This window comes from Hypanus sabinus, chromosome 25 (genome assembly GCF_030144855.1).
Source record: "Hypanus sabinus isolate sHypSab1 chromosome 25, sHypSab1.hap1, whole genome shotgun sequence".
Taxonomy (NCBI): Eukaryota; Metazoa; Chordata; class Chondrichthyes; order Myliobatiformes; family Dasyatidae; genus Hypanus; species Hypanus sabinus.
Window position 1 is genome coordinate 50,870,177 of NC_082730.1, and position 21,094 is coordinate 50,891,270.

The window sequence follows — 21,094 nt, forward strand, 5'->3', positions numbered from 1 at the left end:
CAACATAGTGTGTGCTGCTGCAGAGGAAAATAGTTAGTCAAATTAGCAAAAACAAGTGTCAGGTGGTACATCAGGGACTGTGCATCCTTATTGCAGGAAATTTTATTTTGAAATACAATTTCCACACTTTACATTCATCTGTTATCACTGGCAGTGGGAGCACATTCTGTATACAGAGTACCACTGCCAAACTATAGTGTCGGAGAAGCTTTTACACAGGCCTTAACATCTCAAAGTCTCATGCCAGGAGACTTAACTGCAGCCCTTCCCCACAAAGCCTGCACCAAACTTCCAGTCCATCCTTCAGCTTGTGCTCCAGTAGCTTGCAATGTGCCAGTCTCCTCCACAGGCATCGCATGGAACTGGAAGATCAACACATTTAGCACATCTTTCACTAACTTGATGATCTAGCAGCTGCACTTAATCTCAGTACTTCCCATGGGAACAACTAAGGAGGCAATGCTTTTTTAACCCTAAAAGTGAATGTGATTCAAACAGTGCAAGACATTCATGGTCAATACAGTCAGCAGTATTAACATATTTTTAAACCACTGCCACTTGTGTTCCCTGGGGTGATATACTCCTTCACTGTTCAGGGGGCTTCCTCACCTGACTCAACCTCACTGTGTGCAGGAGGAAGGAGACTAGGCTGTTGTACACCCACTTTATTCAGGGATTTTCAGTCAGTTTCTTTTTGACTCAGGCATCAACCCAACCTATTCCAGTGCCTATTATGTATTTGTACTTGGCTTTGAGACCACTGTTACATTTGATGCATATTTTGCATTATTTCTCTTTTAATGAAAAACAAAAATGAAAGCTGAACAACCAAATAAAGCCCAGTCTTAAAAGTTTTGCATGTTGTATTTTCTTGACTGGGTAGATCGTCATTCCCAGTCTGGTTTTAATTGGTTGTACTCATCCTGGGGCCCGTTGCTGCTCTGCAAGCTCATCCTTCCTTACCGCTCCTGTCAAGCAGTTCTCTTCAGTGATGGCCCTGGAATGGCCCCATTTGCCCAGCTGTGAGGTGTCCTCCTCTGAACGAACTAACATAACCTGAGATGTGATATGTACCAAATCACCACTTACTTCCATCCCATCTTGTGATATTCTGATGTGGGCTTCATCCTCACTGTGCATCCAACTCTCATATCCATTAACAATCCTTATTTCAAAGCACTTCCCATCCTTGATGCAAGTTTGTCTCTCAGGGGCCATTAGTCTTTAGAGCTGTCGATGCAGTCTATTCTTCAAGGGTCTCAGCATGAAATTTCAAATGTTTATTCCCCCCATAGATGCTGCTGCCTTGCTGAGTTTCTCTAGCAAATTACGGAGAAACGGATTGAGATACAGACTTAATTTAAAACCTACCCAATTGATGGATATAGAGGACATTGTATCTTGAAGTCCCAAATGTTGAAAGTATCCCAGACAAAATTAGAAAGACGTAATTCTATAAATGTTAGGAAACCCTTGGTAAAAACAGGAACTGTGCCCAACACCCAGCAAGGCAGGTATCATAGGATGGGAGTATGTTTAAGTTTTGGATGTTAGATTCTTCCTCAGCACCAACCACACTCATCTCTTATCAGAAAAGAAACCACTGCAAATCCTTCTAAGTTATAGCAGGGTCATGTTCTTGTGAAATATTCACAATCCCAAACTGTTCATAAGTGGGAAAGGTGGGCATGAATCAAGTTTACACACAGTAGAAGATGCCTGCATTCACGTAACAGCAGGCAAACCCATCACACCGTTTTCCCAAATGCTCTTCTATATGTACATAATTCAGGCATTCATAATTTGGAAGGACTTGTAAAAGAAACTAAGTCAGAGAATGAGAGTATGGACATAAAGATGGATCAAAGTACAATAGGCTGCCAGTTCTACACCATCCTATAAAAATATTTTGTTTGGCAAGCAAAAATTACAGATATTTTTCCTCCTTTTTTGAAGCCCTGTCTTAGTGAAGGACATTTATGATAAAACCTATGACTCAGCTCACGTATTCAACCGTACAATTGTTATCAACAGCAGAAAGAATCCAATATGATAACATCTCAAACTGAGACTGAAGACAACTATTCAAGAATATGTTTAACTTGTTTAACAGTTTAGGAAAGGATTACATAAACAATACTAAGCAAATAAATTTATTCAAATACATTACTGACAATAAAAATTTGCAGTCTTCTACATAAAAAAATTTCTTTACAAGATAACTGAAATGAAAGCACTAGTCTTAAAGTGCATTTGCAAAAATCTAATCAGAATCATGACGACAATAAAGCAAAAGTAACACATGAACAAAAACTGATGAACAATCTTAGAGGACTTGAACAAGTACATTTACTAATTGTGCTCATCCATGGAAGAACATAGCAACAGTGGCAGAATACATCTCCCAAAAACAGTGCGTAATAACCTCAATAGAATCATTTCCCAATATTTTACAATAAAGGGCTTCGGAATGAATCCAGTGAAACAATACACTCTGTGCTTCAGTTTATATCCTGTTTACAAAAGCCTAATTTGTATCATTCCATTCTTATTTTACAGTGCAAACTGTGATGGCCACTTGTGTGTTAATGAAGAGCTGGAGTTGTATTAGGAATGACATATTGAACCATAGTTTAAAGGACATCTCCGCTGTTGAAAATATACAGTGAATCTGCCAGGATGGTAAAATTTAAAACTTGGCAAACTAAGGAGGATCTTGAAAAAAGAAATCTGAAAATAATCTTTTTCCTGCTGATCCTGATAGATATTCTGGCTCTTTGTTTTCAAATTCAAAACCAGGTTTGCTGAATTAAACCCAACGTACATTACCGGGAGAAGAAAATGTTCTTTAAGTAAGTGAAATGATAATAATTTACATCAATTATGATTGTCACTTCTGCATTTTAAAACAGAATTGAACACACATAGGAAGTCACTGTCATATTTTGTGTGACTTCCAGGAAGGTATCAACTGATTCACTGAACAAGGCAGTCCAGAGCTACATGGGACTTAGCTCCATGCAGGTCCATTCAAGTAGATTTATTATCATGATTTAGACTGTAATGTAGCAGTCACTGCTGCTTGTTTACAGAAAGAAATGCTAATAAGTCAACAGTTCATTTTGATATGAATGATATGATTCTATGGCGCAGATTTGCCAGATTTAACCTGACCATAACTGCTCAATCATGTTTGAAGAAATATTAACACAATACTACTACAGAATGCCCATCAAGATTGATTTCTCAAAGCAAATTAATTTTAAATTCACTGCGCTCTTCACCATTAAACTTGAGAGAAGTGTGACCAAACCAAAAAAAACAAATCAGTTCTCCTCTGGAGCTTACATTTATTTTGAGAACATGCAGAGCAAACTACAAGAAACAACTTTCATGCTTAAATTCTCCACTGAGTGTGGAAAATGACAAAGCTTCCAAGCCCTACACACCTGCCAACGTTACCCAGTTCTTCGACTGAATTCCTACAAAATAACTCTAACCCTGTGGTTCCCAAACTTGTGATGACATGGAGTTTTACCATTAACCGAAGGGCCTAAGGACCCCCCTAGGGAGCCCCTACTTATAATTCAATTTTGCATTTATTCTGACCACTCTGATTCTAACCATCTCCTACCTGCCTGAAGTGGGTCTTGGCTTCAGCATACTGTAATCTGTTTTGCAGGTATTGTCATAGTAAGAGTTCACTTTGCTTTCCATAAAATGTGAAATAGTTGTTGATGGCAGCACTGAGTCTACTGCTGCTGGGTTGTAGCAGTGATTAAGGCCATTGTGGTCCTTGGATTAAGGCTAGGCTTCATGAGACATCTGTAGTGAACTGTACAGGATATGACACAAACAATGGAATCGAATGCAATTGCCACTCTGAGTCATCTCCAAACATTAAAGGCTTAAGGCATTAGTTTAACAAAAGCCATTTGTACGCTTACTTGATCTGTCAATATTTATCTTTTATACTGCTGGAAAGTGTCAAAAGCTGTCATGGAAAAAGTAAATGGAACAATGTTCCAAATGACCAGACTCATTATTAGCGGAAATGGAGAGTGGTAATTTTCCTGGGACCTTCAACACTCTAAGGCAGAAACATGATGGAAGGGCAGAACACTGATTGGAGATGAACGATTAACCACAGGTGATGACTGGTCTGTTGGATGAAATACTGCAAACATACCATACGTATCGTGTGATGCGTGTATACAGTTAGGGTGCCTAAAACTTTTGCACAGCACTGTGGTGATTTTATGTATTGTTGCCAGAGGAAAATAATCTTAGCATATGTGAGTGATGACACATCTGATTCTGATATGGTTCTTTATTGTGGACTGAGAGTGGGAAGGATGCAGGGAGAGGCAAGTCATGGTTGGGAAAAGCAGGAAGGCGAGGGAAGCATCAGACAAACATTCTGTAATGAAATAAACCAATTGCTTAGAATCAAAAAGACCTTGCCTGGTGCCTCAGGGCTGGGTGTGTCCTCCCCTGGCAATCCTTCTCTGCCACCTCTCTTACACCCCTCCAGCAGCGCTCCACCCTCACCATTCCCAACATCCTTTGCTCCCGCCAGATTTACAAACTTGCTCACCTCTCCACATTGACAAATACAATACTGTACAACAGTCTTAGGCACCCCAGCTCTATTATATATGCTCACTGGAGAATGGAAAGAATCTGAGGCAGACTATAACAGTAGTTACGACATTTAACACTACCAGTATTACTGAGGAAGGATGGATTTCTAGGTCAATCAATCCAATCTATAAATTTTATAAAGCATTTATGTTCTTCTCATACTTCACCCACCTTTGAATATCAAAGCAGTATTTTGCTGTCAATTTTCTTTACGTAACTACCTGCAAATTACAGACCTTTAACAATGTGCATGTCATTTGGGAATCAAGAAAATGGGTTTATAAAGCAAATGAAGTGCAAACTTCAGGAGAACAAAAATAACTAAGGGCCAAGGCCAAGGATTTACATGGAACTACCATCAGAATCAATGGCAAAATAAGATTGTCAAAATGGATGTAAAGATCCCAAAATTTAAAATATAAACTTGCACTTAGTTGTGTAAATCAATGCACCTTTTCAAGACATTTAAAAACACTAGTTGCTTTCTATTGTCTAAGGTCAGTTAAGACCTCAATAATTCACAATCTATTGGAGCACCAAATAAAGCAAAATTCACCCTGCATGAACCCTAGGCATTGGATTTCTTCACAAAATGGGTTTGAAGCCTGGAGTGTAAACACTATCAATCCTCTGAGCATTAATTGCTTTGTAAATCACCTGAGATTTTCACTAGCTCCCCATATGTGGCTCCCTGGCAGTCTATTCTAGAGCAGATAGACATCACTGTTGGCATGGATGAGATGGGCTGAAGGGGGCCCCATTCCTGTGCTGGGTGATCCTTTAAAAGTAACTTTGAAGATATTTGAAATCTGATATCACCACAGAACAGCTAAACAAACTTCAATCTAATTTGCCTTCAGTCACTTAAGCCATTGAAAAGTATGGTGATCATGAAGGGTCAGCTGATCATAGCAATGAGTTAGGTCATTTAGACTGCAACAGATCTGTGAATGTGATATGTGGAAATCCCATTCCCTGCAGTGCAGAGCTTAGAAAAGTGAGATAAAAATGATCTAATTTAGTTTGGTGACATAGATCAATTGTTAAATAATCATCAGCATGGTTATAAGTCCACTGCTGGATAATTAGATCTGAGAAACTGAACATCTGATAATGCTTGCATGAGCAGATGTAATCAAGTTTTGAAAGGAATTAAGTAACCATCACTTTGGTTACCACAATAATGAGCTGATCTTGGAACCTTCTTGTAGGGGTACAAACAGGCCTCAACACACACACACACACACAAAATGCTGGAGGAACTCAGCAGGCCAGGCAGCATTTTGTGTGTGTTGCTCAGGTTTCCAGCATCTGCACACTTTCTTTTGTGATTTGATCGTCAATTCCTAGTCACTTCCACTTACAGGATACTTCACATGTCTGAAGCATCTTTTGTATTTCTGACCAGCAGCAAAAATGAAAGCAATATCTACTGTATATCTACTGATTGACAGATACAATGGTCTGAATCCATCTCCATGGAATAGTAAAAAATTAAACTAAGATTCATCTTGAAAAAGTTAACCATCATACAATGCAGCAATATCTAACATTAATAAACCATAGCTGCATTTAATATCCAAATATTTGAACCACACTTCTAATTAAAAAAGCACAAGTAAACAATTCCTTATTTACAGGATATCATGAATAAAGATCTTAATATGCAAACTTATCTTGAAAACAGCAATGATCGCATTATTTATGGAATATAACATCAAGGCATTCTTTGCATCATGGCGCAAATACTTATACAAAGTATATATAATTTTTTCAGATATTTACACCTATTATAAAGGCCATTTTCCCTCTTCCTAAGGTAAGGCAAAGCACACCCAGAACCATTTGATGAGGAATTGTAAGATCATTCATAAAGAACAAAATAGTTTCAATCTCCCTCAAATAGCCCCTAGAAATAATTTATTTATAACTTAAGACTCAGATACTGAGTTGGGGACATTTCTAGCCATGGCTAGTCATATTAGGATAAGTGACACACTCAAACAGCCACTTTATTGTCCTTCCTTATGTTGTGAGCCTGTAGGAATGTCAATCTCGTGGCTATGCCACTCAGAGACTTGTGCTAATTTTGTTTTGTGACTCTCTGTGCTGTGGGTGACTATATGTACTGTGTTTACCTCATACCTTGGCCCCACGAAGAACAATACTTAATTTAGCTATATAAATATGTGAGGTTGAATAACAATAAACCTGAACTTGTATCAGAATGTCCCCCTTTTGTGGATAATTAGAGAGTTTAACTCTTGATGGCTTATAGCTGAAAAGATAGGCACAGTGATCTAACATTCATTTGATCAGAACATGGCAGTCACTGTTTTTGTTCAAAAATGATGTTTTGAATTTATTTATACATCAGATTATCATTGTGCTTATTAATATTTGATTCAGAAGTGATTAGATGCTCACAGTATTTTGGGGAGAGCTTTTTAAAATTTTCACATGAGCTTTGAAGTTGAATTGACATACTTCCTGGCATTTTCTATCTGACCCAGTCACATCCTTTCATAACCCATCACATTATTCAGAGAAAAAGATGGAGAGCTGGAGAAACCCGCCCAATGAATACCATGACATTCTGATGTCCTGATTAACCTGATTTCATAATTCTGGGCTGATATATTAGCACAGAACACAAAATTTCACTCTTTCTCAAACTAGCAATTGTGCTGCATAATAAACTGGGAAATGAGCAAACAGCTTGTTATAATGGCGAACTTGCAGGTAGCCTGCCACTTGCAAGTGATTTTTGATGGTACATTGAAAGATCATATACATCTGGAAAGTGCTTAATTACTTATTATTTAGCTCTTTTCAGAACTACAGAACTGATATTCCCTGGACAAGATGAGAGGAAAGTCTTCATGGGTTTTCCCCTAACCACTGAACAATGCTGACAACTGGGGTCGGTTTAAGATATCACTGAGGATGTCTGTTGGACTACCCAGCTGGACAAGCTCTGCAAGATCACCGATGAGATACTCACACAGAAAGCCAACTCAATACAGGTCACCAAGGAGGGAATGACCAGAGTGGTACAGTTAGAGTAAGGTGGCTTGCTTTGCCCAGACACCAATGCTGCGAATAATTAGCCAGTCTTTTTGGCTGTCTGTAATGTATATTCGCACACATTCCACACTAAAGTTCACAATGGCTCCTATATCTTTTTGATCAAACAGTCCATTTTGAAATTCTTTTAATTTAACATATTCTGAACAATCCTTCCCCTTTTGTGTCAATTTTGGATGCTTCCCAACTTCAACAATCCCAGAATGAAGAATATCGCCATGTCTGTCTTCTGAGCCAGTGGCTACATGGATTCTACTAATGTTCATCGGCTTTACAAACACAATAGTGAAGAAATCTCCTGTAGTGGGTGATTTTCCCCAGAAGTACTCTTCGCTATTACTGTAGGCTTTGCTGGGGTCATAGTTTTCAAAAACTTTGAGGCTTGTGTGGATTGCCGCTGGTGGGTTGTCAGGGACATCAAAGAAATCTTCTTCAAAGTCATCATCTTTTAATCTATTCTCGGTCCCCCTGAAAGAAGAATAATAGCCAACGTGTTGAAACAGGGAAGGCTTAAAACGAATGACATCTTTTTGTGTGAGAAGGCCTCGGAAATGAGTTAATAACCAGTCGCATGGCATCTCTTGGTAGAACATCAGTAGAAATTGGGCCAGTCTTGGAAGGTCATATGAGTGGTAAAGTTTTCCAATGTAGCCCAGCTTAGAAAATTCCAGTGTGACCCAGTAGGAGCCCACTTTTGAAGCGAGAACCTTCTTAATTGCAGTTAAGAAAGAGTGGGAACATTGAACATCATCTTCTAGCATTATGTAATAATCTGATAAATTTGCACAAAAGTTGAGCAAGAAAGCATAGTCTACATTTTGTTTTGACCTGAAAGTCACGCGATCAGCTGGATCATTATAATTCCTTTTCAAGCCTTTGAGGGGTGGGTAGTATAATTCTGGGGCATGAATAATGATCAAGTGGCCTGAGATGATATGGTGGGCAAATTTTGTGGCTATGTCCTGAGCCACCTGCGTATTCCACACCATGTCAAAGTCTGCCAAATGGACGACCACCACCATTTCAGTCAGCTCGTCATTAGTCGATTGTTTGAATATGGACTTCAATGTCTCAAGAAGGTAATTTCCTCTCTTTCGCTTGACTGAAGACAATCCCACTGTGATGTATTCTGTAAAGGAAACAGAAGCACGGTTGTACAATCATGGAAACATTCTGAGCAACATTCAAATACATTTGAAGGAAATTACTGTTTCCATTCTATATGGAAGCAAATTAATTTTAGGTAATAACTGGATTGCACAGCTTCCAAATTATGAGCTTGGATATCTTGTTTTGCTTACTGTGTGGCACACAATTTCAATTTCAACCATCTTTTCCCACCGTTTGTCTAACATCCGCAACACGCACATTCAGTTCTGGAATTACATGAAGAGTGGTCAGGATAACGTGATCTAAATCCCCAATTTATTCCAGGCTTACTATCCACATGCTAAACATGTTAAAAAATACACAAGGTCTCCCCAATTTCTGAATGACATGACTTGCAGATGTCTGACTTGATGCAAATACTGCCATAGAATGTTTCTCGAGCATTCAATAATAACTGAATACAATACGTATTCAATTAGTTTAATTATGGTTTAATTCTGCTAGAGTGATTACTGAAGTGAAAGAATTATTGCAATTGTATACGGCATGATAACAATATGGACTACTACTATAGAAGGTAATATTTGACCACAGGGGTTCCCAGGACTTGAATCCTTGGGTAATCCAGGGACTGTTGTTTTTCTGGAGCAAAGACTGATGATGCAGTCAACAGAAGTTTATTTTCCTTTGCTATTTGGGTCAAAATAACAACACTTGTTCTAATTGCAAAGGTTTGAAGTAAGAAGAGCTTAGACTCTGTATTTGATGTCTCATTGGCTTGCACAATAAATGTGTCACACTTATATGGGGTAAAAAAAACTTACCCTGACATCTCCACTGTACAAAGTGATCATAGTACAAACATGAAAATAAAATAAAAAAATAAAAAGGAACATGAAAATAAAAGACAAAAAGATGTTAGTTAAAAATAAGGTTAAATAGATAGGCGTTGCACTGGCGCTTAAACCTGTTTACTGAGTTTATATCCTTATAGTTTTAGATATTGAATTCCACAGTTTGGGAGGGTAGTTCAAAAAAACATTTGACCAACCAGTTATCTTTGTTTCCATTTAAGAGACTAGTGCGAGACGACCTGAGATCTCCAGCAGGATTATCAAACAAAAATCTTATTGTCCCAGACCATTAAAAATTTTAAAAGCTAGTAAGAAAACTTTAAAACCAATCTAAAAATTCTACAGAAAGCCAATGCAGATGAGCTTGTATGGGAGTGATATGTTCCTTCAGCCTGGTTTTGTTTAAAAGTCTAGCAGCAGTGTTCTGAATGAGTTGACGATTGTCAATAAATTGCTTGGGAAGGCCAGTAAAAAGAGCATTACGGTAATTTAGTCTATTCAAAATAAACGCGTGAACTAGATTTTCAGCATCATCATAACAGAAAAGGATGTAACCTTCCAATATTTCTTAAATGTAGAAATGCTGCTCCAGTCACTTTCTTTATGTGCGATTTAAAACTCAGATCTGAACCAAGGGTAACTCCCAGCCTTGTTACTTCTGATTTTTACAAGGGGAGCAAAGTTCAAAGCTTCATTGATTATTAGAGCATACAATTCTGAAATTCTTCTCCTCCAGATAGCCATGAAACCAAGAAAGAAAGGAACAGCAGCACGAGCATCTAGCACCAAATCTCTCCTCTCCACACAAAAAATCACCCTCCCCATACACACAAAGAAATGCGACAAAGGCAAAAAAGACAAAGGCAGAGAGAAAAGCCTATAGTCCAAATCCATATCCAAAATGTAGAAAAACCTGGGTAACATTCTGCAGGCACGATGGCAGGCTTTTCCTCTCCGGTAGCAGAGCGACCCCACCAGTGATCAAAAGGCAGTCTCCCCTCTCCAGTAGCAGAGCGACCCCACCAGTGAACAAAAGGGAGTCTCCCCTCTCCGGTAGCACAGCGACCCCACCAGTGATCAAAAGGCAGTCTCCCCTCTCCGGTAGCAGAGTGATCCCACCAGTGATCAAAAGGCAGTCTGCCCTCTCCAGTAGCACAGCGACCCCACCAGTGATCAAAAGGCAGTCTCCCCTCTCCGGTAGCACAGCGACCCCACCAGTGATCAAAAGGCAGTCTCCCCTCTCCGGTAGCACAGCGACCCCACCAGTGATCAAAAGGCAGTCTGCCCTCTCCGGTAGCACAGCGACCCCACCAGTGATCAAAAGGCAGTCTGCCCTCTCCGGTAGCACAGCGACCCCACCAGTGATCAAAAGGCAGTCTCCCCCCTCCGGTAGCAGAGTGATCCCACCAGTGATCAAAAGGCAGTCTGCCCTCTCCAGTAGCACAGCGACCCCACCAGTGATCAAAAGGCAGTCTCCCCTCTCCGGTAGCACAGCGACCCCACCAGTGATCAAAAGGCAGTCTCCCCTCTCCAGTAGCACAGTGATCCCACCAGTGATCAAAAGGCAGTCTCCCCTCTCCGGTAGCACAGTGATCCCACCAGTGATCAAAAGGCAGTCTCCCCTCTCCGGTAGCACAGCGACCCTACCAGTATTCAAAAGGCAGTCTCCCCTCTCCGGTAGCACAGCGACCCTACCAGTATTCAAAAGGCAGTCTCCCCTCTCCGGTAGCACAGCGACCCCACCAGTGATCAAAAGGCAGTCTCCCCTCTCCGGTAGCAGAGTGATCCCACCAGTGATCAAAAGGCAGTCTCCCCTCTCCGGTAGCACAGTGACCCCACCAGTGATCAAAAGGCAGTCTCCCCTCTCCAGTAGCACAGCGACCCCACCAGTGATCAAAAGGCAGTCTGCCCTCTCCGGTAGCAGAGCGATCCCACCAGTGATCAAAAGGCAGTCTCCCCACTTCAGTAGCACAGCGACCCCACCAGTGATCAAAAGGCAGTCTCCCCTCTCCGGTAGCACAGCGACCCCACCAGTGATCAAAAGGCAGTCTCCCCTCTTCAGTAGCAGAGCGACCCCACCAGTGATCAAAAGGCAGTCTCCCCTCTCCGGTAGCACAGTGACCCCACCAGTGATCAAAAGGCAGTCTGCCCTCTCCGGTAGCAGAGCGATCCCACCAGTGATCAAAAGGCAGTCTCCCCTCTTCAGTAGCACAGCGACCCCACCAGTGATCAAAAGGCAGTCTCCCCTCTCCGGTAGCACAGCGACCCCACCAGTGATCAAAAGGCAGTCTCCCCTCTCCGGTAGCAGAGTGATCCCACCAGTGATCAAAAGGCAGTCTCCCCTCTCCGGTAGCACAACGACCCCACCAGTGATCAAAAGGCAGTCTCCCCTCTTCAGTAGCAGAGTGACCCCACCAGTGATCAAAAGGCAGTCTCCCCTCTCCGGTAGCACAGCGACCCCACCAGTGATCAAAAGGCAGTCTCTCCTCTCCGGTAGCAGAGTGATCCCACCAGTGATCAAAAGGCAGTCTCCCCTCTCCGGTAGCACAGCGACCCCACCAGTGATCAAAGGGCAGTCTCCCCTCTCTGGTAGCACAGCGACCCCACCAGTGATCAAAAGGCAGTCTCCCCTCTCCAGTAGCAGAGCGATCCCACCAGCGATCAAAAGGCAGTCTCCCCTCTCCGGTCGCACAGCGACCCCACCAGTGATCAAAAGGCAGTCTCCCCTCTCCAGTAGCACAGTGATCCCACCAGTGATCAAAAGGCAGTCTCCCCTCTCCAGTAGCAGAGCGATCCCACCAGCGATCAAAAGGCAGTCTCCCCTCTCCGGTAGCACAGCGACCCCACCAGTGATCAAAAGGCAGTCTGCCCTCTCCGGTAGCACAGCGACCCCACCAGTGATCAAAAGGCAGTCTGCCCTCTCCGGTAGCACAGCGACCCCACCAGTGATCAAAAGGCAGTCTCCCCTCTCCGGTAGCAGAGTGATCCCACCAGTGATCAAAAGGCAGTCTGCCCTCTCCAGTAGCACAGCGACCCCACCAGTGATCAAAAGGCAGTCTCCCCTCTCCGGTAGCACAGCGACCCCACCAGTGATCAAAAGGCAGTCTCCCCTCTCCAGTAGCACAGTGATCCCACCAGTGATCAAAAGGCAGTCTCCCCTCTCCGGTAGCACAGTGATCCCACCAGTGATCAAAAGGCAGTCTCCCCTCTCCGGTAGCACAGCGACCCTACCAGTATTCAAAAGGCAGTCTCCCCTCTCCGGTAGCACAGCGACCCTACCAGTATTCAAAAGGCAGTCTCCCCTCTCCGGTAGCACAGCGACCCCACCAGTGATCAAAAGGCAGTCTCCCCTCTCCGGTAGCAGAGTGATCCCACCAGTGATCAAAAGGCAGTCTCCCCTCTCCGGTAGCACAGTGACCCCACCAGTGATCAAAAGGCAGTCTCCCCTCTCCAGTAGCACAGCGACCCCACCAGTGATCAAAAGGCAGTCTGCCCTCTCCGGTAGCAGAGCGATCCCACCAGTGATCAAAAGGCAGTCTCCCCTCTTCAGTAGCACAGCGACCCCACCAGTGATCAAAAGGCAGTCTCCCCTCTCCGGTAGCACAGCGACCCCACCAGTGATCAAAAGGCAGTCTCCCCTCTTCAGTAGCAGAGCGACCCCACCAGTGATCAAAAGGCAGTCTCCCCTCTCCGGTAGCACAGTGACCCCACCAGTGATCAAAAGGCAGTCTGCCCTCTCCGGTAGCAGAGCGATCCCACCAGTGATCAAAAGGCAGTCTCCCCTCTTCAGTAGCACAGCGACCCCACCAGTGATCAAAAGGCAGTCTCCCCTCTCCGGTAGCACAGCGACCCCACCAGTGATCAAAAGGCAGTCTCCCCTCTCCGGTAGCAGAGTGATCCCACCAGTGATCAAAAGGCAGTCTCCCCTCTCCGGTAGCACAACGACCCCACCAGTGATCAAAAGGCAGTCTCCCCTCTTCAGTAGCAGAGTGACCCCACCAGTGATCAAAAGGCAGTCTCCCCTCTCCGGTAGCACAGCGACCCCACCAGTGATCAAAAGGCAGTCTCTCCTCTCCGGTAGCAGAGTGATCCCACCAGTGATCAAAAGGCAGTCTCCCCTCTCCGGTAGCACAGCGACCCCACCAGTGATCAAAGGGCAGTCTCCCCTCTCTGGTAGCACAGCGACCCCACCAGTGATCAAAAGGCAGTCTCCCCTCTCCAGTAGCAGAGCGATCCCACCAGCGATCAAAAGGCAGTCTCCCCTCTCCGGTAGCACAGCGACCCCACCAGTGATCAAAAGGCAGTCTCCCCTCTCCGGTAGCACAGCGACCCCACCAGTGATCAAAAGGCAGTCTCCCCTCTTCAGTAGCACAGTGATCCCACCAGTGATCAAAAGGCAGTCTCCCCTCTCCGGTAGCACAACGACCCCACCAGTGATCAAAAGGCAGTCTCCCCTCTTCAGTAGCAGAGCGACCCCACCAGTGATCAAAAGGCAGTCTCCCCTCTCCAGTAGCAGAGTGACCCCACCAGTGATCAAAAGGCAGTCTCCCCTCTCCGGTAGCACAGTGACCCCACCAGTGATCAAAAGGCAGTCTCCCCTCTCCGGTAGCACAGCGACCCCACCAGTGATCAAAAGGCAGTCTCCCCTCTCCAGTAGCACAGCGACCCCACCAGTGATCAAAAGGCAGTCTCCCCTCTCCGGTAGCAGAGTGATCCCACCAGTGATCAAAAGGCAGTCTCCCCTCTCCGGTAGCACAGCGACCCCACCAGTGATCAAAAGGCAGTCTCCCCTCTCCGGTAGCAGAGCGATCCCACCAGCGATCAAAAGGCAGTCTCCCCTCTCCGGTAGCACAGCGACCCCACCAGTGATCAAAAGGCAGTCTCCCCTCTCCGGTAGCAGCGTGATCCCACCAGTGATCAAAAGGCAGTCTCCCCTCTCCATAGCACAGCGACCCCACCAGTGATCAAAAGGCAGTCTCTCCTCTCCGGTAGCAGAGTGATCCCACCAGTGATCAAAAGGCAGTCTCCCCTCTCCGGTAGCACAGCGACCCCACCAGTGATCAAAGGGCAGTCTCCCCTCTCTGGTAGCACAGCGACCCCACCAGTGATCAAAAGGCAGTCTCCCCTCTCCAGTAGCAGAGCGATCCCACCAGCGATCAAAAGGCAGTCTCCCCTCTCCGGTAGCACAGCGACCCCACCAGTGATCAAAAGGCAGTCTCCCCTCTCCAGTAGCACAGTGATCCCACCAGTGATCAAAAGGCAGTCTCCCCTCTCCAGTAGCAGAGCGATCCCACCAGCGATCAAAAGGCAGTCTCCCCTCTCCGGTAGCACAGCGACCCCACCAGTGATCAAAAGGCAGTCTCCCCTCTTCAGTAGCACAGTGATCCCACCAGTGATCAAAAGGCAGTCTCCCCTCTCCGGTAGCACAACGACCCCACCAGTGATCAAAAGGCAGTCTCCCCTCTTCAGTAGCAGAGCGACCCCACCAGTGATCAAAAGGCAGTCTCCCCTCTCCAGTAGCAGAGTGACCCCACCAGTGATCAAAAGGCAGTCTCCCCTCTCCGGTAGCACAGTGACCCCACCAGTGATCAAAAGGCAGTCTCCCCTCTCCGGTAGCACAGCGACCCCACCAGTGATCAAAAGGCAGTCTCCCCTCTCCGGTAGCACAGCGACCCCACCAGTGATCAAAAGGCAGTCTCCCCTCTCCGGTAGCAGAGTGATCCCACCAGTGATCAAAAGGCAGTCTCCCCTCTCCGGTAGCACAGCGACCCCACCAGTGATCAAAAGGCAGTCTCCCCTCTCCGGTAGCAGAGCGATCCCACCAGCGATCAAAAGGCAGTCTCCCCTCTCCGGTAGCACAGCGACCCCACCAGTGATCAAAAGGCAGTCTCCCCTCTCCGGTAGCAGCGTGATCCCACCAGTGATCAAAAGGCAGTCTCCCCTCTCCATAGCAGAGTGATCCCACCAGTGATCAAAAGGCAGTCTCCCCTCTCCGGTAGCACAGCGACCCCACCAGTGATCAAAAGGCAGTCTCCCCTCTCCGGTAGCACAGCGACCCCACCAGTGATCAAAAGGCAGTCTCCCCTCTCCAGTAGCAGAGCGACCCTACCAGTGATCAAAAGGCAGTCTCCCCTCTCCGGTAGCACAGCGACCCCACCAGTGATCAAAAGGCAGTCTCCCCTCTCCAGTAGCAGAGCGACCCTACCAGTGATCAAAAGGCAGTCTCCCCTCTCCGGTAGCAGAGCGATCCCACCAGCGATCAAAAGGCAGGCAGCTGGTGCTCACCTTCCACATTCGCCTTGAAGTTTCAATGTTCCTTGTTGCTTTAATTGACAAACAATAGAAGCTTTAACCAGTGAAATAGAGCCAAACATTGGCTTGTGGTAAATTGTGTCAAAGGCAGCACTTATATCCAGAAGAATTAGGATCTAGAGTATGTTGGAATCGATGCTAAGCCTCAGGTCACTGACAAATTTGATAAAGGTCATCTTTGTACTGTGCTTTGCTCTAAAACCTGACTGGAAATTTCTAGAATATTGTTCTCATTCAGAAAGTTGCTGAGTTGGTTGAAAATAATTTTCTCAAAAACCCTGCCCAGGAAGGGAAGGTTTTGTTAAACCTAATGCCTCACTGGCAAGGTTTGGCTTTTTAAACAGGAGTTTGACAGTCGCGTTTTTGATGGCATCTGCAAACACATCAGTTTCAAGGGATGTGTTAATAATTTTCTTAACAGATTTGAAAGTAGTATTAAAGAGCCCTTAAAAAGTGCAATAGGGACAGCAAATAGACAGTTCATTTCTTGTTATAATGTTACAGAGTTTTGGATTAGAAATTATTATAAATTTTGGCATTGTTGCATCTTTTTACAAAGTTGGGTTTAGATGTTACCAGTATACCTTGCTGTACACTCCGTAATGGAAGTAATTTTGTTGATAAAGTTTCTTGCAAATTCCTCACATTTTGTGGCAGATGCTTGACTGAGGACACTATAGGTTGGGGAACTGTTGAGATAGTTGAGAAAATATTCTTGAATCACTGATATTCTCTGCAGCAATCTTAGAAAAATGGACTCTCATTGCAGGGTATATGGCAGCATTAAAGGAGGCTAGTTTTTCTTTGAAAATATTACGATGGACGTCTAGCCCAGTTTTCCTCCATTTTCTCTTGAGTTCATGGATAGAATTATTTAACCATGGTGATAATTTTCTTGTTAATCTTAAGTGAAGCCACCACGTTGAATGCATTTGTCAAGTTATTGTTGAACTATCTCACTTACTGAGCATTTCAGATCGCATGGGTCAGACAAACCAGCCAGCTCAAAGAATTTAAGTTGTGTTGCAGATTCGAGGAGCTGTTATACTAACTGTAATTTCCTTTGTGGTCTTGGTTCCAGGCAGCAAGGCATCAAAGTACACAAAAATGATCAGAGATACTGGTATAAGTCAAAGAGATAATAATATTTTACCTGTCATTACAAAATCAAATGTTTTTCCAAGTGGGCTCAGTGACATGCTGGGTACAATCCAGGCTGTCTGGAAAGAGCATGAATTTAGCTGCAATAGTTTGCATTTGAGAGATCATTAATGATGATTGAAATCACCATCTGGTCGCAGTTCAATATAATAGAAGATAAGAAACTGAAAGGGAAAGCAGGCATTGTTCTTAGGGGAAACAATACCTGATAACACAGAAGACGGTCTGTACCACAAATTTTAAACACTTTAAACCTCAAAACTTGAAAAATTGTTGAGTCAGTTGCACCCAAAGTGCTCTTTGAACACGTGGCGAGCCTGCCGCCTCAGCCTCTGGGCCTCGGTATGCTGAAACTGTCATAGTCAAGGGGATACAGTTCAGACAACTGGTTTTAACCTGGCCTCAGTTAAGAAAAAAAAAGACGAGGTCTGTAGAGATAATAAAAGTCTTATCTGAAAGGGACGTCACATTCCGAAGAGCAGCTTGGAGTGGTGCAACAGGGAGGTAGATTTTAAGAGTAAAGGCTACTTCTGTTACCATATTCAATAGGGCAGTTCAGTCTGGGGACCCTTTCAGAGACAATGGTCTGAACTGGATTGGTAACGTGGACAGAACTGGTGGACAGTGAGGAGGAAGTAGTTCGGGAAGGATCACACACGCCATTGATTGTAAATAGCCATCAGTGTGGGTTTGACAGTGTGCAGTGGAATATGTTTGCAGACAGCATCTGTGAGCCCAGACTGGGTGACGACCATCGGGTTTGAAAACTGTGGCACATTCCCAAAATAGATTAAAATTGTCAGTGGAGCCAAAGTTCAGTATTCCACATCAAGTCTGAAGCCAAACATGCAGTCTGCGGAGCCTGTTAAAATGCCCAGAGCCACAACCCTGGGTGGGAATTGGTCTGGAGATATAAAGGTCTTCACTACTAGTTTTTAAAAATTCAGAGAGACCACTGGAGTCAGGTTTGAGCAGCTCAGGTTGTTGCTAAACAACGGTATTTGTGCCAACGGGAACGAGCCTGTTCACAGAGGGGTAGTCAGTTAGCAGGCAATGAAGCTTGTACGTTGTCAGAGACTTCAGTGCCGGGAAAACAAACGGTCACACTTAGCTTTCACTTGACGTTCTCGATGATGGGAGTCAGCGGGGGAGAAGACAGTGGGACCTGTGGTGGTGTTGCAGCCTGAAAGCTACCCAACTTAAAGTGTAGTGGAGGCAGAGAGGTCCCTACTGGGAGCTAGTAGCAGCAGGTGGTAAGCAGGTCACCACTTGTGACTGAGTCCCTGATGGCCCAGTACATGGAGGATGAGCCAAGAGTAACTGTTGCTCATCTAGGACATTGAATCTATTCAGTATTTGGATTTCTGGGTGGAGGACTGGAGTGGTTAGGCCTTCCTACAACCAAAGCAGCGCGAAGCAGGCAGTTGAGCGAGATGATGTTTTGGCTCTGGCTCCCAGCTGAACCCAGAGCTTGTTTGGTTTGGCTAGAGTGGCCCCTGAACAAGGAGTTGTGGAAATGGGCCTAATCCAGGAGACCATCAACTTTACCTCCGGTGGTGGCAGTGGCCCCCACAGCAACTATAGAATCAAGGATTTGCTTGTCATCCTTAACCCGATAAAGCTGGGATATTCTCCAGTGATGATTGTTCCAGTCATGGTGAAGACAGTCCTCACAGATAGGCAGGGAGGTGAGAGGTGGCATGGCCTCAGTCTCACAATGTATATTAGACCATAAACCGTAAGATCCAGGAGTAGAATTAGGCCATTCCTCTGCTATTCCATCATGCTGATTTATCATCCCTCTCAACCCTATTCACCGGCCTTCTCACCATAATCTCTGGCGCCTTGACTAATCAAGAACATCAACTTCTGCCTTAAATATAATGAACGATTGGCCTGCACAGCTGTCTGTATCAAGGAATTCCACCAATTCACCACCCTCTGGGTAAAGACATTTTTCCTCATTTCTGTTCTAAATGGATGTTCCTCTGGCCCGAGACTACCCCCACCATTGTCTCCACACCCAGTCTACCCAGATCTTTCAATAATTGATAACTTTCAATTAGACCCCCACCCCACTGTTCTTCTAAATTCTAGCGAGTAGGGGCTCAGAGACGTCAAACACCCCTTATAATGCCCCCTTTCACTCCTGGGATCATTCTCCTGAACCTCCTATGGAATCTCTCTCTTGCCAGCACATTCCTTCTTAGATAAGGGGCCCAAAAGTGCTCACAATACTCCAAGTGAGGCCTCATCAACACCTTATCCTTATAAAGCCTCAGTATCACTTTAAATTCAAGTCCTCTCTAAAAAAAAATGCTAACATTGCTTTTACCTTCCTCATCACCGACTCAATCTGCAACTTACCCTTCAGGGAACCCAAGTCCACTTGCACTTCTGATTTTGAATTTTCTCCCCATGTACAAAATAGTCCATGCCTTCATCCCTTCTGCTAAAGTGCAAGACAGTCCACCTACCACTTCTTTGCACATTCCCCCAATCTGTCCAAGTCCTTCTTCAGTCATCCAGTTTCCACAACACTACTCGGCCCTCCACCTATCTGTGTATTGTCTGCGAACTTGGCCAGGAAGCCATTTATCCAAGTCACTGACATACATTGTGAAAAGAAGCAGTTCCAAAACTGACACCTGCGACACACCACTAGTCACCAGGAGTCAACCAGAAAAGGCCCCTTTTATTCCCATTCTTCGCCTCCTGCCAGTCAGCCAATCTTCTATCCATCTCGGTGCCTTTCCTGTAATACCACAGGCTCTTATTTTGTTAAGCAGCCTCATTGGCGTGACATCTTGCCAAAGGCCTTCTGAAAATCCAAATTAAGAACATCTACTGATTCTCCATTGTCTATCCTGCTTGTTATTTCCTCAAAGAATTCCAACATTCAGGCAATATTTCCCCTTTAAAAAAATCCATATTTTTATCACATGCCCCCCAAGTACTTTGAAACCTCATCCTTAATAATAGCCTCCAGCATCTTTCCAACCACTGAAGTCAGGATAAATGGCCTATAATATTCTTTCTTCTACCTCACTCCCTTTTTAAAGGGTGGAGTGACATTTGCAATTTTCCAGTGCTCAAACTATTCCAGAATCTAGTGATCTAGATCATAACTAATGCCTCCACAATCTCTTCACTAACATACTCTTTTCTGATACTTAGTCCACCTGGTTCAGGTAACTTACTGTATCTGTCTTCAGTTTTCAGCTTCCTAAGCATCCTCTCCTTAGTACTAGCAACAGCAATCACTTCTGCCCCCTGACACTCTAGCATTTCTGGCATTCTGCGAGTGTTTTTCACAGTGAAGACTTATTCAGTTTGTCTGCCATTTCTTTGCTCCCCATTACTACCTCTCCAGTGTCATTTTCCAATGCTCTGATATCCACTCTCATCTCTCTTTTACTCTTCATATATTTGAAAGTATTGTGTGTATATTCTTTAATATTATCTATTTAATCTTTTCTCTTTATATGGATTCTTAGTTGCCTTGTGTTGGTTTCTAAAAGCTTCCCAATATTGTACCTTCCACTAATTTTTGCTGTATTACATGCCCTCTCTTTAGGTTTTATGCTGCCTTTGACTTCTCTTGTCAGCCACGGTTCCCTCATTCTTTCTTAGGGATGAAAGATAGGTTCTGGACTTTGAAATTTACACATTAAGTACCTGATTTCTACTAGCAATTGCATTCCCTTTGAAATTTAATAACATGTTACAAATAACTGTGGTGTCACACAGTAGAAATTTTAGCCCAAGGTGCTTAACTATTATTGACTCGAGAATCATTTCTTCAGCTAATTCAACATAATGGAAGAACTCAGCAAGTTGGACCCCATCCATAGAGGGAAATTTAAAAAAAAGATGTTTCAGGCCAAGACCCTTCAACTGTCCTCTTAAGAGGTCCCAGCTTGAAA

At 44.2% G+C, this 21,094-nt stretch overlaps 1 protein-coding gene across 3 annotated transcripts in view; it reads right to left on the reverse strand.

Annotated features, from left to right (window-relative positions):
- Positions 1-2,140: 2,140 nt before the first annotated feature.
- Positions 2,141-21,094, reverse strand: part of LOC132381236 (alpha-1,3-mannosyl-glycoprotein 4-beta-N-acetylglucosaminyltransferase C-like) — an 82,252-nt gene continuing 63,298 nt past the window's right edge. For all 3 annotated transcript variants that reach the window (XM_059950611.1, XM_059950612.1, XM_059950613.1), the window contains exon 4: positions 2,141-8,860. In XM_059950611.1, coding sequence (XP_059806594.1) covers positions 7,704-8,860 — 1,157 coding nt within the window. In that variant the 3' untranslated portion in view covers positions 2,141-7,703. The remainder of the gene's footprint in view (positions 8,861-21,094) is intronic.